Below are 17,744 nucleotides of genomic sequence, written 5' to 3'. Positions count from 1 at the left end.
GAATTCTACGGTATATTTTTAAAGACTAGAAATAAAAATAAAATGTAAATATAAAGAACAAAACATAGTGTTAATCACAGCACCCTTTGTTGTGAAAGTTAATTCGTTAAATCTAACGGTCATATGTTATCTGCGTATTATTTTTAATCGTTAAAAATTAATTTGTTAATCCTTACAGTAACAATATTTTCGTAAATGGTATAAAGAGTTTTCCACACATCTTGCTTGAGATCCATACATGTTAATTCTACTAACATCTGAAATCTGAAATTTAGATTTTGTACATTTTTATTCAAGGTTTAATTTATGAATGCACTAGCAGCTCGATAATTATCTCACTTCGAAATATCTTACCTTGGTAGAAAACGCATTCTTTTTTATATCGTAAGTAATACTGACTTCAAATAATCCATCTCCTGGTTTAGTTTTTACTTTCAATTGATAAATTTCACTTGTTAATTTTGTTTTTGCACTAAAATCTCCTATGAAACCATCTTGGTCTCCAGATTTTTGAAATTTTAATAAACCTTTGTTAGGTATAAGTTTAGCAGCCCATAATATTTCTTTCAATTTTAACGGTTCACATATATCGCGATGATCTTCTGTGTATTGATTAAGGAATTCAATAAAATATTTAGCTGCAGCAATTACATTATTCTCATCAACTGAGATTTCTTGCCAACTAAGGCAAGCACACCAATGTGGTTCTATAAAAGCATCTGCACACGTTCTATCTAATGGTACCTGTTATAAAATACGATGGTTATTATTATTAAATGAATGATATGGGTGACTAGTAATAAAGGCTACAAAATTACACTTACCTTATCAAATAAACTAATAGCTCTTTCGTGACGGTTTCCGATTTTCGGTGTTTCAAGATTCAATATGGTTTCTAATGTTTTATGTACGTCAAATGGCGTTGTTAAATAATGCGTGTTATGTAGAAAGTTTGCATATGCTTCCGGGTATACTTTTTTGAACCAAGGAGGAAAGACAAATGAAAAGAATGGCAATCTTTCTTCCTGTTTACCCTGTACAGTATTGCGAATTTCTGCAAATCTTCAGATAAAATTTACTGTATCAATTCACTGTTCTCAATTTTGTATTAATTTTGCATAATGAGTAAGCACAAACCTGTGTCCATGGTCACTCATTAATATAAGTACTGTGTTATTCAAATGACCAAATTCGTGTAAGTCTTTTAACCAATTGTGTAAATCATCGTCAACTACTCCTATATCGTTGTAGGAATCATGTGAAAGTTCACCGTGAAATCCAAACAAAAATTTTGGTTGATTTTTATGAACATTGAAAATTTCTTTAATATAATTCAGCATCACCTGTAACCATAACAATATAATAATTTCATAGGCGCGGTATAATTACTATTGTTAAAAACTGAAAAATACCATATGTCGCGGAATGCCTCCGACACAATATTTGTTATAATATCTAAAGTATGGGCTAGCAGCTAGATAGAACGTTCTCATATAATGGTCAGTCGGTTGTTCTTTAAAGCCTTTTAGGCGATACGTAAATGTTCCAATATGATGTACATCTTCCATAAATCCAGTTATGTATCCATGTTGTTTGTACTGATTCCATATCATTGGATATACATTAACATAATTCGCTTTCAGACCCATTCGTTTTCTGGTATCTGGTAGTTCAAGTTCAATTTTTCCAGTAAGAATAGGAATGAGTGCTTGTGGTGTTCCATCACCTACTATATTGTATCCTTCTAGGACCAAAGCATTTAAGTATTCTTTTAAATAACGATATGTCTTCGGCAATTTACGTATGAATGTATTTCTAGACAGGGAATCAAAACCAAACATGAGTACATTTAATTTAAGGGCCTTGCTTCCAACATTTTCCCATCGGTTCTTTTCTTTCACCTGAGGATCATCCTTTACTCCAGCCATAACAGAGTGCCATCTAAAAAAACAAATGGATAAATCAGATAAGAAATTTCATTTACTTCATTAATTGTATATTCTTATTAATTTGAACTTACTCATCTCCATTTTTTGATTCACATTTGACATTAACAAAATCACTATGTTTCAGAACATAGGAGTCATCGGATTCAACAGAAGGCATAAATGATACATTATAATCATCATCTCTGAGAATTTCTATAAATACAATATAAACAAGTACACATTATAATCTTGATGAATGGATATATTATTGTATAACTTACCACTGAAAGAACAAGATATGGATCCATATTTTTTCTTTGCTCTGTTGCTAATTACAAGTCTTGAACCACGAAGTATAACCCAATCCTCAGGCGTGCAAGACAATGGAGGAACATCGTGTAAGAATTTTGTGATTTCTGGATTAGAAACATCCAAGTGTGGCAACTTGCAAGCCACGTCCCCTTCTCTGTAGATACATAAATATCATCAAATACTTGTAAATGAAACATCATTTTTTTTTTTTTTATTTATAGGTATACCTAACAGAAGGCTGGTCAGATTCTTTAATTAATTGAGATATGTGTATTCTGAAATGACATAAATTAATCACAGTTAAACATGAAACATTATACTGTAATGTATCATGTTATTAAAGGAGAAGTTGCCCACAATTTATCCAAATTTGACAGATCATTGTCAGCGAAGCCCAATTCTGATCGTAGAACTTGAATGACACAGAACAGGAGCGTGACGAATAACGCTGTTATTATGAGACGCCGAAAGTAACATGACATAATCCTCATGTTTACTCAGTTTATCATACTGCTACTCCACCTAAGTATCGCTGTAATACATATAATCACGATACAAGATACTAATTTATTTATATTCATACAAAATCCGAATTAAATTCCTCAAAAATACAATGTTTTAACCTCCGTTCTTACAGATGTCACAGGCAGACTCTTTAATCAATATTCACAGTCGTTGATTTAACGACTGTAAGATCGAGCGTCAGCCTCAGCTGGATCTTAAGGGTAGCTTTTCACAATACCTATAAAAATAAAATATATTTTTACCGTACATTTGTTCTCTTTCATCTTTAGAATATTTTGACGTTGAACAAACGTTGATTAACTGTACGGATATTTAATTCAACGCTTATCGTTAGCACAACACAAAGAAAAATTCAATTCAATGAATAATTCAATTTATTAATTTATACTGTTGCTATGTTATATTGGTTTATATGGGTCATGGAATGTATCACAGTGCCGCGACGTTTAATATTCACTAATTAAATGATGAAAGTAGAAAAACTAGTATAAAAGAGAACTTTTAGGTCAGCGTAAATAAGTCTATTTTTGTTAAACGTAGCAAGTGGTGCCTCTACCGAATCGCAGACACTCTGGCAAACTGATGCTTATACCTGCGAATCCCTCATATACATCCATGACCGTTGATTATGTTCCAGTTGTTTGCTTTCACTGAAAGACTTTCAGAGATATTAAACCATTTTTTTTTGCCGCAGTGCGAATACGTTATCGAATATATTTTATAGGGTATATATCTTCCTATCGTAGAACATTGGCGTAACTAGCCAGAGGCCAGGGTGGAATTGATCAAAATGCGGAATTATGAATGAAAATCACGTTGAAATTAAGCAACACTTTTTTAATAAAGGCATGAGAGTTGGTTGTTCCACTCCAGACAAACTCCAGACATAAATGGGGCATGTAACGATTTTGGAAGTGAAAGCATTTCAAAGGCCTTGCTGATGTAATCAGAAAAACTTTCAGTCGCTAACGAAAATTTATTAGAATTTTTTACTTCTCTTGATGTCAATTGAAGCGTATTTTTATTCTCTACAAAAATGTATTAAGGTACTTGGGTGGAAAATTGTTTAGTTCAAAAGATATCTTAGGGAGAGACCATTAGGCTCTCCCGGTCTCTCCCTAAGATATCTTTTAAATTAATCAACTTTCGATCCAAATACCTTGATACATTTTTGTAAGGAATAACAAGACCTACCAATTGACGTTATAAAAATTTATAATTCTACTTTAAAAAATCAAGTTGACCTTAAAATCTTCGAAACGTTCCCACTTCCGGAGCCGACACATACATTTCGTAATACTCCATTAGGTGCTCTTTAATTTTGTTTCATAACAATTTTTGTTATTTTATACTATTTCAGAATTACAGCCTGACCCAATTGCATGGAACACCCTGTATACTTGGCTCTGATATCAGGTTGCTGATACAATGGAGGGCGTGTTATTTACAAAAAATTTATGATACATTGCAGCTTTTTTATCGCGCTGCAATTGATAAGGCATGTAAATTTGACCAATGCAAATGCGCATATGATCTTACTATCGGTCTCAAACACTCATCGAATGAGTTACTTGAACCAAAGGTCGTTCGCATGTAGTTACATTGCAAAATTCATGTTTAGATTTTCTCTATCTTTTATTACAAAATTCGATCACTTAAAAAGTAAAAAAAAAAACAAAAAAAAAAAACAACAAATGCGTATACTTCAGTCGCAAAGTACAAAGACACGTACTTCTCTTTTTGTTTCTATGCTATAGTTTTCGGCTAACTTATAATTCATCACTTTCTTTAATATTTACAACTACGGATGAATGAAAAGCTTCATTTCGAGTAAAATGTTCAGAAATGTTACTGACGATTCTTGAATTATTTCGAGTCGTATAAAACGGCGCGTTTCGAACAAAACGCTTTTGTTTTCGTATACAGCTTCATAGAAATTAATATAATAAATATATTTACAAGCGTTGATCATCGTATGGACGATAAATTAATAAACGACTTACGGCCTTTATGACACATGGTAAAACGATACTTAATTCAATTGACTTTCTGCGGTACAAAGGTGTTTTTCCATGGAACAAAGTGGTAGAGTCCTTGATTCTGCGAAGAACCATACGTACACTGGGTGAATATCGTGCTAATACGTAATAGTCATAGCTTATCTGCATGTGTAACAGGTGTATAATTCTTACTCTGGTCTCTAATGGCACGCTCTCTGTATTATCGTTGCTATTGATGATGATGTACTGCGGTTGTTCCTCGTTTCTTCTTGTTATAAACGTTGGTCTATAACAGTTGTACACACGAATCAAATAGTCTGGTATCACGCAGGCGACGACGACTATGAGGGTTAGCAACCAGAAAGATATGGATGATACTAACATTTCAAATACCCTCAGCATATCCCCATCGTACCTTCTGAAACAATCAAAAAAAAAGTTGTGATAAGATAAGCAGTATAAAAAGACGTGTTCACGATAAATCGATAAGATTTGCTAAAATATATGAGAAAATGCATATCGAATCCAGCACATCTCAATAACAGATTAGAGAACTAGCAGATTTTACTAGTAGAATTGATTTATTATAAAATACGAGCGTTACGTACACGTCTATGAGCGAATAAGTAAGCGCTAGTCCAAAGAAAGACAGCTGTGATAGTAGCACTATTGTTACGAACGGAAATGTCCAATATGAACTACGTAATAATACCTAAAAATGAAAGAAGATTATAATACATCTTGTATGATATATCTTGATATACATGAGACATCGACGTACCTCTAAATTGGCTATTAATGTGACTAAATGAAAAACACATGTACTATATGACCACTGATCCATCGGTGTATTATTATACAAAATAATGGGATTGATGTATGTATAAATATACGACATAAAATATATGATACATGTATGCCAACAACCTGGAAGAAACAAAATTTCAATCAAAAATCGTGTTTTTAATTAAGAGTGATGAACGAATAGGAAAATGGTATTCACCTAAAAGTGTCCATATGAGGAACTGTGTTCCTGACAATAAATAATTGCGCCGATTTAATTTATATAAATACGGGAAACGTAGGAGTTTGTCGGCACTGTAATCTTGTTCTAACAATCCGTACGCTAATATTGGTAGGGATGTGAATAATACGTTGAACATCATTAAAAACATACCATCGTAAAATGCCTGGAATAATTGTTACGTGTCATACCGGTATTATCATTGTGCCGATCACAAGTGTTAATAAAATGAATACCTGAGCAGAGAAACCACTCTGTAGACCGTAGAACAATTGCGGCATTATGAATATAAAGTTTTTGTAAAAAAAATATTGTGTCAAGATGCTGATTCGTAAATAGTACCAGTGGCCATGAACCAGCAGGGCTTTTTTTAAAAATCTAAATTTAGCTATGGCAAAATCGGAGCACATGGTCGCTTGACGGCCCTCCTTGCCCATTATCCCGATTCCAACGTGAGCTTCCTGTATCATCGATACGTCATTTCCTCCGTCGCCGATCGCGGCAGTGTGCGGCTTGCTCCTTGCTGTTTTTATCAACATTACAATCTGCATAAAAATGGTCGAACAGAATTACGTATCAGATCGTATTCCATTAACACGTACGACGATAAATCGTAATTGCATAAAGTTATTGTTTCAACACGTTCTGTGCCGGTATTAAAATATAAATTAAATATTCAAAGCATGGAACGTGTTAACGATATCAAAAATTTTATTATCTTACTTCGCTTTTCTGTAAAGGAGTCAATCTGCAACAGACTACCGCATTGCAAGCCATTCCGACAGCCCTGAATTGTTCAGGATAATTTTTCAATGCAATTGCTATGCTACAGCCATCGACTAGCATTCCATATTGTCTGTACGGTTCTAGTTTTATTCTTCGACTGGAATTATATAAAAGAGTATCACAGGATGTTTCAAAATAGCTGTCAGTTAGGTTCTCGCCTTAATCTTACAAGGAGTAATAAATTATACCTACTCGAAATCCGTAAGACGACGGATACAAGTCCGATTTTCGGTTACATCGAGCATCCTCAATATCTCGGTACCGTCTTTGAATTGTCCGCAGAGAAACGCTATATTTTCCGCGGTTTCCGCTTTGTCCCCGGTCAGCACCCATATCTAATTACAAGTTCCAAATACCAATTTCAATTAACCCTTCACAGACTATCTAAGCAAACTGGGTCGTTTATTAAAAAAAATCTGTTCAGATTCTAAGACACTTATCAAAAAGTTGTGATATCAACGACCCAGATTAAGTGGACGTTCATTTAACAAATCTCACAAGGGATTGTTATTAATTATTCAAGTTACTAACTTTAATACCAGCAACTTGTAAGCATTCGAGAGTTTCCTGCACACCTTCTTGAAGACGATCCTCGACACCGGTTACTCCTAACAAAGTGAGACCACCTTCCATCATGTTATAAGCTCTCTCCATGTACGCTGCTCTTTCAATGCCAATTATCTGTCTGGCTTGTTCTACGTTCTGAACCAAATTCTCGTATTCCACCTGATTCATTTTTTTGTACGCAATTATCAGCGTTCGAAGACCTCTCTGAAAGACGAATCCTCGTTAAATCGGGTTGAAACTTTTCATTTGCAATAAGGCAATGAACGAACCCTGGCGAAGTCAGCGACATGAGCGATAGCCTGATTAACGTCTCCCGAGACTATCAGCGGAAGGATAGCCGAATCCGCCCCTTTGCAATACAGCCAGTAATCAAGTGCCGCGTCTTTCACTATTACCGACATCCTCTTGCGTTCTGTCAAGAAATGTTCATTAATCATGGTTTATTAATCAGAGGAAGTGGACTGATTGGAAGCAGATTACAAGCGTTGAAACGATAGCTTTTCTGGCTTATCAGATATACCTTTCATCAAGGGATTTATAGGATCAAGAAAAAAGCTTTGTTCGAATACCAACCGGATGTGAATTCTAAGACTTCGAGCTTCTCAAAGGTCAATATATTTCTATTGATCCTCAGTTCTATCTTGTCGCTGGTGCTTTTTTGGAAAACAACCCCACACCTGGCGCTAGCCTCTACCAAAGCCTTCTCGTCTGCAGATGCTGCCTAACGCATATTTGAAAAATTTTTAACAGCTACATTCGCAGCGATACGCGAATTAGAAATGTGTTGATATTCTCATTTAGGTCGTTTACGACTCTCGTTAACGCCACTCGACGTGAAAATTTATCGCAGCTGTTGTTGACGATTATTTATCGGAGTTAAAAATAACCGTTCGTTAATATTGCGGCTAATGTTAGACTTTATTTTCGTAAGAGAATTCGAGAATAATTTCTACCTGATACTCTGGTAAATCCGGATGCATCAACAGGGAACTGTTCAATTGCAAAATTTTCCTCAATCTATAACTTTTCCTGTACTCTGTCCGCCTCGCGATTATGTTCTTCCTTTGACTCGGCGGTGTAATTTGAACGGAATGACACAAAGAGATGCTTATCATAAAGTGCCAAATGTGTTGCTGCAATCGGAATAGTCGTATTATAATATTTTTTCGTTGAAGAAAAGAGACAAATGCGGTTTACCTCCCACGCTGTTAGCTTCATTGCTTTCGTCTCATCCCCATCGGGAGATAACAGATAGAGACAACCGTCGCAATCTTTCTCCATGTATATATTCCCATTGACCGAGCAACGTTTGAACACCATCAGATTCTCGGTTAGGGTACCAGTTTTGTCCGCGAACAGGTACTCGATTTGCCCGAGCTCCTCGTTCAAGTCTGACGTGTTGGTCAACGCTGACTGATCGCTGTTTTCGTCGTACATGTCGATGTCCCAGCTGAAGAAAAACGAACTGAAGAATTTTTGTAATTCTGTAACGAGAACAATTGATTGAATTTGAATTTGAAAAAAAAAAAGAAAGAAATAAAAGATACCCGGATAATTCTGGTCGAAGGTGAACGACGATGTTGAATCAGGAAGAGATGACGAATGTTAATGTTTTATTTTTTAATGTTACATTTCCTAATTACTATAGCTTTAGAATTATGAAATCTATCAAGTATGAGGATCTCAATTCGAAGATAGAAATTTCTAATGACAATTATAAAGATGATTCTTACCTATGGTGACGTATAACGATATAGGCACGATGTAATTATAAAGCACTGTGAATGTTAAAAAATCAGTGACCAGGGAGTAGAGAGTGACGGTGCCATCTTTCCCGACGTATAACGTCCAATTCGCAGTTTCTTCGATTACATGCTTCATGATGCAAGACAGTATTATTTCAACCAATAATAACACCATGAATATAATAATATGCTTATTAATAGATCTGTAAACGAGATTCGCAGTTGATTATTGTTTATTCGTTAAATTTGTTGAAAGAGGTTCTTACTTTTCAGCTGTGGAGAATTTATTGCTTCTGATCTTTGAATTCAGAGACAATTTCGTGTCCTGTCCGGTGTAAACCGCACAGCCGATTATATGATCCGTGTCTTTCAGTCTTGATCCACGAAGTAATAAATTTTCGATCGTTAGATAAGTAGTGGTCACTTCATCGTCGGATCTATTCACTTCTAGTTTACCATGGAAGCGATAGAGATCGGAGGAAGGATGCTGGCAAGTGACAGTCGCCTCCATGGATGCTATTTCCGAGATCCCCATTTTGGATACAATTTTTGGAACGAGCAGCGTCTAAATAGGCAATAATTTTACTAATTAAACTCCATTCTTTAAACTTGATATACAACTTAATTACCTTCAAATTAGTTTCGCCATCAAGATTTGACGTGGTGACATAACACCGGTCAGAATCTTCTGTACTAAACAGAAGCAGAAGATCGCAAGGAACATCATCGTCACGACACACCTTCACCAGGTCACCCACTACTATTTCTTCGCAATGAACGTTCTGCGAGTCAAAGAAAATGTAAATATGAAAACCAGAAAATAACCGGAAATAACGAAACGCCGTACATTCTATTGTCACTGATAGCTTATCACTTTGATATACAAAAATAGGATCCAATGACTTTCAAGTTTAAACCTCGAGTAGACTTCGATAAAGAATATTATGAAATTTTAATTTATTTTACAGGTAACTCTGATTTACCTACCTGTGTGCATTTATTACGAATCGCAGTGACGAATTTGCGATTTATTCGTTGATCCAATTTGTGACGATGGTAATCCTCGTATCCCTGTTTGCAGGCTGTTACTAGTATGACGAAGCTTAAAGGTAATATGCTGGTTAAAGGTGAAATCGGTGATGCTATCATCATTGATACGACTGCTGTTACGAGGAAATAGAAATTGGCAATCCTTCTGAACTGCTCGAACAGATTTTTTGGTATGAAATTCCATAATGTGTACTGGAAACGAATTCACTGTTAAATGGTTCTAGAATAATATTTGTTAATTAATAGATTTGTCGAAATTACCTTTTTCGAGACGATACGATTATTGGGGAAAACTGTGTTCGATGGGTCGTTGCTCGGGCTAATTGTTATAACTCTATGATCTTCGTATACTGATGTCACAGTACCCTGCAAACAGAAGAAATGAAAATTATTTTCTTCCCATAGATAATTTTTCCAATTAGCAATTTTGTTTCCACTAAACCTGTTATGTCATTTTTCCGATTAAAATTGTGAAAATGATATGGCAGTCGAAGTGGTAAGATTGATAACCAGTCACGTGAAACGTTAATAAGTTTCTAACGTTTTAATTAAGAATTCATTAAGAATTTTGTAAACTTGCTTGGATAAAGAGTATCGCGTGGGAAAGTGTGTGTTCCGTTCTTAAGAGAACCGGAACTCTGAGCGGCCTCTGTGATTTGAACCATTTCCTTCGAATGAACTGCAACACTCTTATACCAAAAGATTGCACGTCCAATTGTAATTCAAGATAGGGGAGGTTAACTAAATCATCTATGGGTTGAGTAACGTGTTGCATCATATCTTCTTCTGTACCCAACCGTACCTTAAGGTACCTTATCTTTTATTATCGAATTACCGACGTCTGTCTCAAACATTTCTATAAAAAAGAAAATAAGAAATTGAACGATATTCGAAAATTGTACAGGTCACAGAAGTTGCCTCTGTATTTATCGATTAAATTGTTTCTTTTTTGTTCCACCTGGAAAATACCTTCTTTTTCATGGAAATGTTAAATTAATATCAATTTAAAAAAATACCTTAATGCATTTAACGGTTCAAGATTCTACAAGTTCGAATGCAGAGACATTCTTCTGATTAAAATCAGAAATTCATCGAAGGGTGAAGCGTTGCACAACTTCTCCCTTTCAGATCAGCTGGTTACGGTCCGAAGATGGTTACAGCACGCAATCTTTCAAACAGTCAAGTGTCAAATGACTCCGGGGTGAGATGTGGCTCGATAAATTCGACTAACAAATTCTAAAAAATTCGATGAAAATTAAAACATCCCCTATTCGGCGACCCATTGATCGCGGGTAGAAACAAATGGGGACATGTACACGAATCCACGATTCTATCGCTCGGTCGTTTTCAGTCTGTGCTATGGATTCAAAGGTCGTGTCAGAGTATTTAACAGGGTGTTCGATTCTCAGAAACACGTTGCTCGTTTCAAGCACAAGGACCAAGGGAATGGTAACAAAAGTAATTTCGACACGGTGCTGAACACGACCAACAGTCAGTACTTGGATCATATGTACCATTCATGGTTAAAAGATCCAAAAAGTGTAAGCTCCTCGTGGGACTCCTTCTTCAGACTAATTCACGAAGAAGTCAGACCACCAAAAACGATGGCACCTAAGGAAACACCTACGAGAATCGAATCACCCCCTTCATTGGCACCAGCAAATATAACGGGTACAACACTCCCAGGTAAATTTATCTGAGAAATTTCATAAATTATACTTCAATCCATCGATATAATCATCAGCACCAGGATACCCATCTCAAAGCACGAGACAGAAATCAGACAGTGAGATGCAGGGTGAAAGTTTTATAAGTGGAACTCTTGATATCAACGCAGTAATTCGAGCTTATCAGGTAGTACAAAAGATAGATCAATGTACCTGTTTGAACATGTCGGAAGAAGTGATTTGTTTGATTTTTACTTAAGGCTAGGGGCCACCTGATAGCTGACACTGATCCGTTGAAACTTCAAAATCCAGACTCGTATAAGCTTCAAGGGACCGCGAATTTACCCCCTGCAATTGTAGTTCGACAGCATCTGAAGGGCATGACGGAAGCTGATATGAACAGAGAGTTTCCTCTCGCTCCGTTCACTGTCATCGGTGGACCTAAACGAAGCCTTTCTTTGAGAGAGATATTGACCAGGTTGAACCATGTCTACTGCGGTCATTTGGGTCTCGAGTACACCTACATCCACGATCTTTTTATGGTACGCTTATTAAAAGCTTTCGCAGATAATTTCGAATTATTGTGACATTTTTTCGTGCCATTGTTTTCAGTTAGATTGGCTGAGAGATAGAATCGAGGTACCAGGCGCTTGGGATATGCCTGTCGAGCAGAGAAAGGGTGTTTGGATGAATATTATGAGAGCAGTTACATTCGAAAGCTTCTTGGCTAAAAAATATCCCACTGAGAAGAGGTTTGGTCTGGAGGGTTGCGAAGCTTTCATATCGTCGATGATAGAATGTTTGGAAACGTCAGCTGAACACGGTAGAACATTTCGCTTCGATTTCAAACGATTATTCTGACTGAATAATTTTGCAGGGGTGGAGACTGCTGTGATTGGAATGGCTCATCGGGGACGATTGAATACTTTGATCAATGTTTGCCACAAACCGTTGCATCAATTAGTGACTCAGTTCAATCCGGTCTCTTTGGAAGGTTTCGGCTCGGGGGATGTGAAGTACCATTTGGGAACGCATTCGGAACGAGTGTTAGACAGGTGAACTGATTACTCCCAAAATTACTGTAATAATTAACGAAGAATTTCGACGAGCCGAGGTATTGTTTACGTAGGACTAAAAAGAAGGTTCATGTCGCCATGATGGCTAATCCTTCTCATTTGGAGGCCATCGATCCTGTGATAGTTGGTCGTGTTCGTGCAGAACAAGTTGAAAAAAAAGATGCCACACGTACGTGTATAAATAATATAGAATTATGCAATTTAAAATTGAATATTTCTTCTCTTCAGACGGTAAGAAATCGATAGCCATTTTGGTGCACGGTGACGCTGCCTTTGCGGGTCAGGGTATCGTTTATGAAACGATGCATTTAACTAATCTACCACAGTACACCACCGGTGGTGTCATCCACCTTGTCATTAATAATCAAGTAATTATTTTTCAATTTCCCTCTGTCCAACTAGCTAATCGTCTCGATGAATTTTAGATCGGATTTACCACCGATCCACGGTACTCTCGATCGAGTGCACATTGCACAGACGTGGCTCGCGTTGTAAATGCGCCCATATTTCACATACACGGTGATGATCCTGATTTGGTGACATATTGTAGCAAAGTAGCCTGCGATTACAGGTATAAAGAAACTTTCTTTTAATCTGAGTAAATATTCGATCTAATTTCCGGTGATCCCATTTTTATCAGTCAATTTAATGATTAGCAAGATATTATCAAAAATTATTCCTTTTGTTTCAATTTATCACTTTATTTTAAACAGTAAAACGACTACCGATAACAATTTGCTTTTCGCTTTAGTATCAAATTTTAATTGGACGATAAGATTATTATCAGTTCTCTGAACGAATTAACGCGATCGTTGTCCATAAATCACAGGGCGCAGTTCCACAATGATGTCGTGTTGGATGTCGTTGGATACAGAAGATTTGGTCACAATGAATTGGATGAACCAATGTTGACCCAACCGTTGATGTACAAACAGATCAAACAACATCCGAACGTGCTGACTATTTACACTGATAAATTATTAAAGGAAGGAGTGATCACCGAAGCATATGTCAAAGAAGTGCTGAAAGAGTCTACAATCTATTTGAGATTAGCACGCGTTCTTACATCATAATTTTTTTCCAGGAGACAGAAAAGTATCTGCACTATTGCGAAACGGAGTTCAAAAAGGCAAAAGCGGTGGATTCCATGCAATTGAGCGACTGGCACGATATACCATGGAACGATTTCTTTGCCAATCAGAGTCCTCAAAATAAAATACCACCGACCGGTATTGATAGGGAAACCATTCTAACGATCTGCAAGGCTATATCTACTCCTCCTACAGATATCGAGGCTCATAATCAAGTATTAATCATTTTTAATCTATCCATGACAGAGCACAGTACACAGAGCTGCACCTGTTACCTCGGCCCAAACGTGTTGAATTGATTTTTTTTTTTTTTTAATTGCAGGTGATGAGGGTAATGGACAAAAGGGCACAGTTAATGGAGTCCCGTAAGGCGGACTGGGGGATGGGAGAGTGCCTGGCGTTTCTCAGTTTATTAAAAGAAGGTCATCATGTGAGATTATCCGGGGAGGATGTCGAACGAGGCACGTTCTCGCATCGTATACACGTTATTCATGATCAGAGCAGAGACAAAACGTACAAAAATATTTTGCACGATGTATTTCCTGGACAAGCACTCTATACCGTGACCAACTCATCGTTATCAGAGTACGGTGTTTGTGGTAAGTATCGTGTGAATGGTAATCAGAATATGAATGAAAATATTGTTATTTTTAGGATTCGAGTTAGGATATTCAGCGTACAATCATAATTCTTTGGTACTTTGGGAAGGTCAGTTTGGTGACTTTGTAAATACTTGCCAGGTAATTGTGCAATTTCTGTTCGAAGAATTGTTTATTATATATTTTTAATTAAAACGAAACATTGATTGTCATCTATCATGGTGTACAGATCTAAGATGAGCATGATTTGTTTGTTTGTCAGCTTTATCATGAATGATACATAGAATTATTTTGAGAACATGCTTTAATCGAGCATGAGTGTTAAGAGAAGAGCAAAAGATATGATACGTGTAGGTTGTCCCGGATACACTTTTATGCGCTGGACAAGCGAAATGGGGTAGACAAGTAGGACTGGTCCTTTTGTTACCTCATGGAATGGAAGGTCAAGGACCTGAACATTCGTCCGGAAGGGTTGAACGTTTCCTTAAACTCTGCGATGATGATGTTGTCTATCTGCCTGGAAAGGAACCAGAAGCACCTCCCGATGAAACTGTGGAGCAGATCATGACTAGGCAATTGTTCGAAATAAACTGGATCGTTTGCAATTTGACTAACCCTGCCAATCTTTTCCATGCACTTCGTCGTCAAATTCTGATGCCTTTCAGAAAACCATTGGTTAGTGTATATTTTAATTTCTGCTCGTCATTGGGTATCATTTGTTATTGATTACTAGATCGATGCATATCGAACAGTCAATTTTAGATCAGACAAGAATCTAATACTTCTGATGTATTAATCCAGGTTATCATGACACCTAAATCTTTACTACGACATCCTATGGCTCTGTCATCTTTTCAAGATATGGAAACCGGAACTTCCTTCGCGCCCCTCCTCCCTGATCCCTCCGTTAAACCGGGAAACATAAAAAAGGTGTTACTCTGCAGTGGAAAGGTATTCTATGATTTACTGGCGGAACGTCAGGGGAAACAGTTGGAGGACAAAATAGCGATCATTCGTATCGAACAACTTTGCCCGTTTCCGTACCACCTGCTTGCCCAGGAAATGGCGAAATACCCGAACGCTAAAGTAAATCAACTTATCGTTCATTAAAGAATTTCTAGATAGTCTCGTGTAGATCTTATCGGTAAATTTCATTGATTCTAAGTAGTGTTTCAATTTTTCGAACCATTTCCGAGAAAATGTAAGTGCTAAATAGACTTGTGTTGGTTAACATGTTTACCACCACGTCATTCATATGGGCGAGGGATACTTAAGTTTTTATAGGAACCCATAGATTTGAGTTATCTAGTTGGAGTGATTGCTGCGAGATAGTTAAAATGTTAAGGGTAAATTTTGGGGTGCAAATGATCCATTACCTGTTATGAATTTTGGGAGAGCCCTAAATGGGTCCTAACGGAAACCTTAGGGGGAGAGCCTAGGGAGAGTTTAGAAAGGGCCTAATGGTAACCTAGGCAGATTTCTGGGTCCTAGAGCTTAGGGTCAGGATTGACCTGGCACTCCCCCTATTCAAACATTATAATATAAAATGCCCTATTGTTTAGATAATGTGGTTGCAAGAAGAACATAAGAACCAAGGCCCCTATTCCTACGTAAGGGACAGGATAGCCTTAGCCCTAGGGATCCGTCTGGAGGATATTGCTTACGGTGGTCGGCCACCATCGGCAGCTCCTGCGACTGGCAGTAAAGTTATTCACAAAAAGGAGTACGACGACATGATTGCAGCCGCTTTGAAACTGGATTGACTTGAAAAAGTTATTCAACTTCGAACCTCGTACACGTAAACCCGGAAATGGGCGAGGTATCGAGATAAGTTGTGCTAATAAATGAGCAAATAATCAGTGATGAATACAATGAATTCATTATTGACTTTCATTTCTACCGAGTATTGAACGCTTTACTCACCAAAAGGCATAGGTATTTAGCGTAAGTTTCGTTTGGGTGGGTCCAATTTCTGTCGAACCAATTCCACATCGAATTTCTTCAATTTTTTGATTGCTTGTTTTTTAATTGTCAAGCTATTGCAGCTAGTAGACACACCTGACGTGACGTGTAAAATATAACTGAACTTGAGAAGTCTCTAGGCAGATTGTGCTAATAGCTTCATCTATGCATATATGCATGCAGCGATTCTTTATCGCGATTTGTGTTTGCTCTTGTTTGGTATATTTATCGAAGAAGAAGGAAATTTTTTACAATTTAATTGTAATAATTGTTTTACGAAATTTTTTACGAAAGTCTGTCTACAAATTCTATATATTTATACCAAAAAAAACCGATACATTTATTCGTTTATTATTAGCATTGAACTGTTTTTCGTATCAACGGTCTTATGTAAAAGTGTACACTAGCTTACTGTCTTTTTTTTTTATTTTATCAAGGTGTCATTAATATTCCATTGCCAGTGAACATTAAAATGGATTCCTTGAACGTCTTGAATACATTAAACAGATGTGCAATAAACTTATGCAATCCTATGGCTTTTAACAGACATACGGATATTCTGGTTTTGAGGGAAACAATTGGTTATATTTTTAATATTGAATAGTCTTGTTGATCAGAAAATTCGCACAATCGTAACGTAAACTAGCAACAAGTTTCAGATAATGTTTTCAAATAGGATTATATCTAATAAAATATTGATAGAAATTTCCGAATATGAGCTTGATAAAAAATCTATTTTAAATCCGACTTGCACCGAATTATGAATCTTTCATCTTTAGAATCCCCCGGAAAATAAGTTACTATGGAACTTAGACATACCACTTTCTATTTTTCATTTCACCCTCTGAACTTTGTTTAAATAATGTTTTCTTACCATTTCAATTAAAGATTTGAAAACTGCTGTCTCCTTGTTGAAGAAATTTCTTTTTCTCTTCTAGTTTGTTTTCTTTATTATTTCATTTGCTGAATGAGAGACACGTGATTCATTATTCCCCACTTACTACCGTTGAATTCATCCACCATATAAAAATTGATCACTATTCGCTCTTTTTTACTTTTACCTTAATTTATTTATTTAAGGGAACCTAATAAGAGAGCTTATAATCGTGTAAATTATATTGATTTATTAATGGTGTTTAATTAAGAAGAAGATTTTGGTCCGATTGAAATGCACTCGACGCATGTTAACAAAGAAATTATTCACAATTTATAAAATGATGAATTATACTTAGCAAACCGCAGACCGACGTGAATCGATCGATTCACAGACTGATGTAGGATCAAGCGAGAATGCTAACTGCGATATTTTATCGTGACAACGGATAAAAAATTTGTTATCCGTTCATCAACGATCACCAATACACATTCAACCCTATCAGAAATCCGAAAGATAAGCAATTTCTGGTGTTATC

At 36.4% G+C, this 17,744-nt stretch overlaps 3 protein-coding genes across 6 annotated transcripts; 1 reads left to right on the top strand and 2 right to left on the bottom strand.

Moving 5' to 3' along the window:
• Positions 1-112: 112 nt before the first annotated feature.
• Positions 113-2,731, bottom strand: LOC117606349 (uncharacterized). Its single transcript, XM_076688520.1, has 10 exons — positions 2,598-2,731; positions 2,468-2,515; positions 2,210-2,394; positions 2,021-2,141; positions 1,413-1,941; positions 1,138-1,343; positions 825-1,062; positions 355-744; positions 177-257; positions 113-130 (listed from the first exon to the last, which is right to left on the bottom strand). The coding sequence occupies exons 1-10, from the start codon at positions 2,729-2,731 to the stop codon at positions 113-115; spliced, it is 1,950 nt and encodes a 649-aa protein (XP_076544635.1).
• An 18-nt stretch (positions 2,732-2,749) lies between these two features.
• LOC117606326 (phospholipid-transporting ATPase IF) lies at positions 2,750-17,347 on the bottom strand. 2 transcript variants are annotated; one of them, XM_034328670.2, is made up of 21 exons: positions 17,207-17,347; positions 10,199-10,303; positions 9,875-10,129; positions 9,517-9,669; positions 9,154-9,452; positions 8,876-9,090; positions 8,340-8,626; positions 8,096-8,275; positions 7,716-7,863; positions 7,412-7,554; positions 7,107-7,346; positions 6,768-6,910; positions 6,513-6,672; positions 6,026-6,334; positions 5,769-5,955; positions 5,547-5,692; positions 5,374-5,477; positions 4,958-5,183; positions 4,769-4,865; positions 2,864-2,982; positions 2,750-2,772 (listed from the first exon to the last, which is right to left on the bottom strand). In XM_034328670.2, exons 1-19 carry the CDS (start codon positions 17,207-17,209, stop codon positions 4,803-4,805), a joined length of 3,366 nt encoding a protein of 1,121 aa, XP_034184561.1. In that variant the 5' UTR covers positions 17,210-17,347; the 3' UTR covers positions 2,750-2,772; positions 2,864-2,982; positions 4,769-4,802. The 2 variants fall into 2 exon arrangements, with proteins under 2 accessions (XP_034184561.1, XP_034184560.1); XM_034328669.2 differs by lacking the exon at positions 17,207-17,347 and adding an exon at positions 16,294-16,431.
• On the top strand, positions 10,996-16,230 carry LOC117606327 (2-oxoglutarate dehydrogenase, mitochondrial). 3 transcript variants are annotated; one of them, XM_034328673.2, is made up of 16 exons: positions 10,997-11,138; positions 11,289-11,623; positions 11,682-11,791; positions 11,865-12,146; positions 12,217-12,427; positions 12,482-12,659; positions 12,734-12,849; positions 12,909-13,048; positions 13,106-13,251; positions 13,510-13,699; positions 13,765-13,986; positions 14,094-14,370; positions 14,426-14,511; positions 14,725-15,045; positions 15,172-15,456; positions 15,933-16,230. In XM_034328673.2, the coding sequence occupies exons 1-16, from the start codon at positions 11,128-11,130 to the stop codon at positions 16,131-16,133; spliced, it is 3,111 nt and encodes a 1,036-aa protein (XP_034184564.1). In that variant the 5' UTR covers positions 10,997-11,127; the 3' UTR covers positions 16,134-16,230. The 3 variants fall into 3 exon arrangements, with proteins under 3 accessions (XP_034184565.1, XP_034184564.1, XP_034184563.1); XM_034328672.2 differs by having other exon boundaries at positions 10,997-11,623; XM_034328674.2 differs by lacking the exons at positions 14,725-15,045; positions 15,172-15,456 and having other exon boundaries at positions 10,996-11,623.
• Positions 17,348-17,744: the final 397 nt, after the last annotated feature.

The sequence above is a fragment of the Osmia lignaria genome, chromosome 1, assembly GCF_051020975.1.
Source record: "Osmia lignaria lignaria isolate PbOS001 chromosome 1, iyOsmLign1, whole genome shotgun sequence".
Classification (NCBI taxonomy): Eukaryota; Metazoa; Arthropoda; class Insecta; order Hymenoptera; family Megachilidae; genus Osmia; species Osmia lignaria.
Note: the sequence above shows the minus strand (reverse complement) of the source record. Positions and strands in the feature narration are given on the sequence as shown.

What these genes read in the sequence shown, in the direction of transcription:
- LOC117606327 (XM_034328672.2), top strand. Translation starts at nt 11,248, where the DNA reads ATGTACACGAATCCACGATTCTATCGCTCGGTCGTTTTCAGTCTGTGC. An exon ending in ACCTTGTCATTAATAATCAA is followed by an intron (nt 13,049 to 13,105) that starts GTAATTATTTTT and finishes GATGAATTTTAG; the next exon opens with ATCGGATTTACCACCGATCC. An exon ending in ATCAGAGTACGGTGTTTGTG is followed by an intron (nt 14,371 to 14,425) that starts GTAAGTATCGTG and finishes TGTTATTTTTAG; the next exon opens with GATTCGAGTTAGGATATTCA.
- LOC117606326 (XM_034328669.2), bottom strand. Translation starts at nt 16,362, where the DNA reads ATGTGGAATTGGTTCGACAGAAATTGGACCCACCCAAACGAAACTTAC. An exon ending in AGTCTTAGAATTCACATCCG is followed by an intron (nt 7,555 to 7,715) that starts GTTGGTATTCGA and finishes ATTTCTTGACAG; the next exon opens with AACGCAAGAGGATGTCGGTA. An exon ending in CATTAATAGCCAATTTAGAG is followed by an intron (nt 5,478 to 5,546) that starts GTACGTCGATGT and finishes TTTCATTTTTAG; the next exon opens with GTATTATTACGTAGTTCATA.
- LOC117606349 (XM_076688520.1), bottom strand. Translation starts at nt 2,731, where the DNA reads ATGAGGATTATGTCATGTTACTTTCGGCGTCTCATAATAACAGCGTTA. An exon ending in CATATCTTGTTCTTTCAGTG is followed by an intron (nt 2,142 to 2,209) that starts GTAAGTTATACA and finishes TTGTATTTATAG; the next exon opens with AAATTCTCAGAGATGATGAT. An exon ending in CTATTAGTTTATTTGATAAG is followed by an intron (nt 745 to 824) that starts GTAAGTGTAATT and finishes ATTTTATAACAG; the next exon opens with GTACCATTAGATAGAACGTG.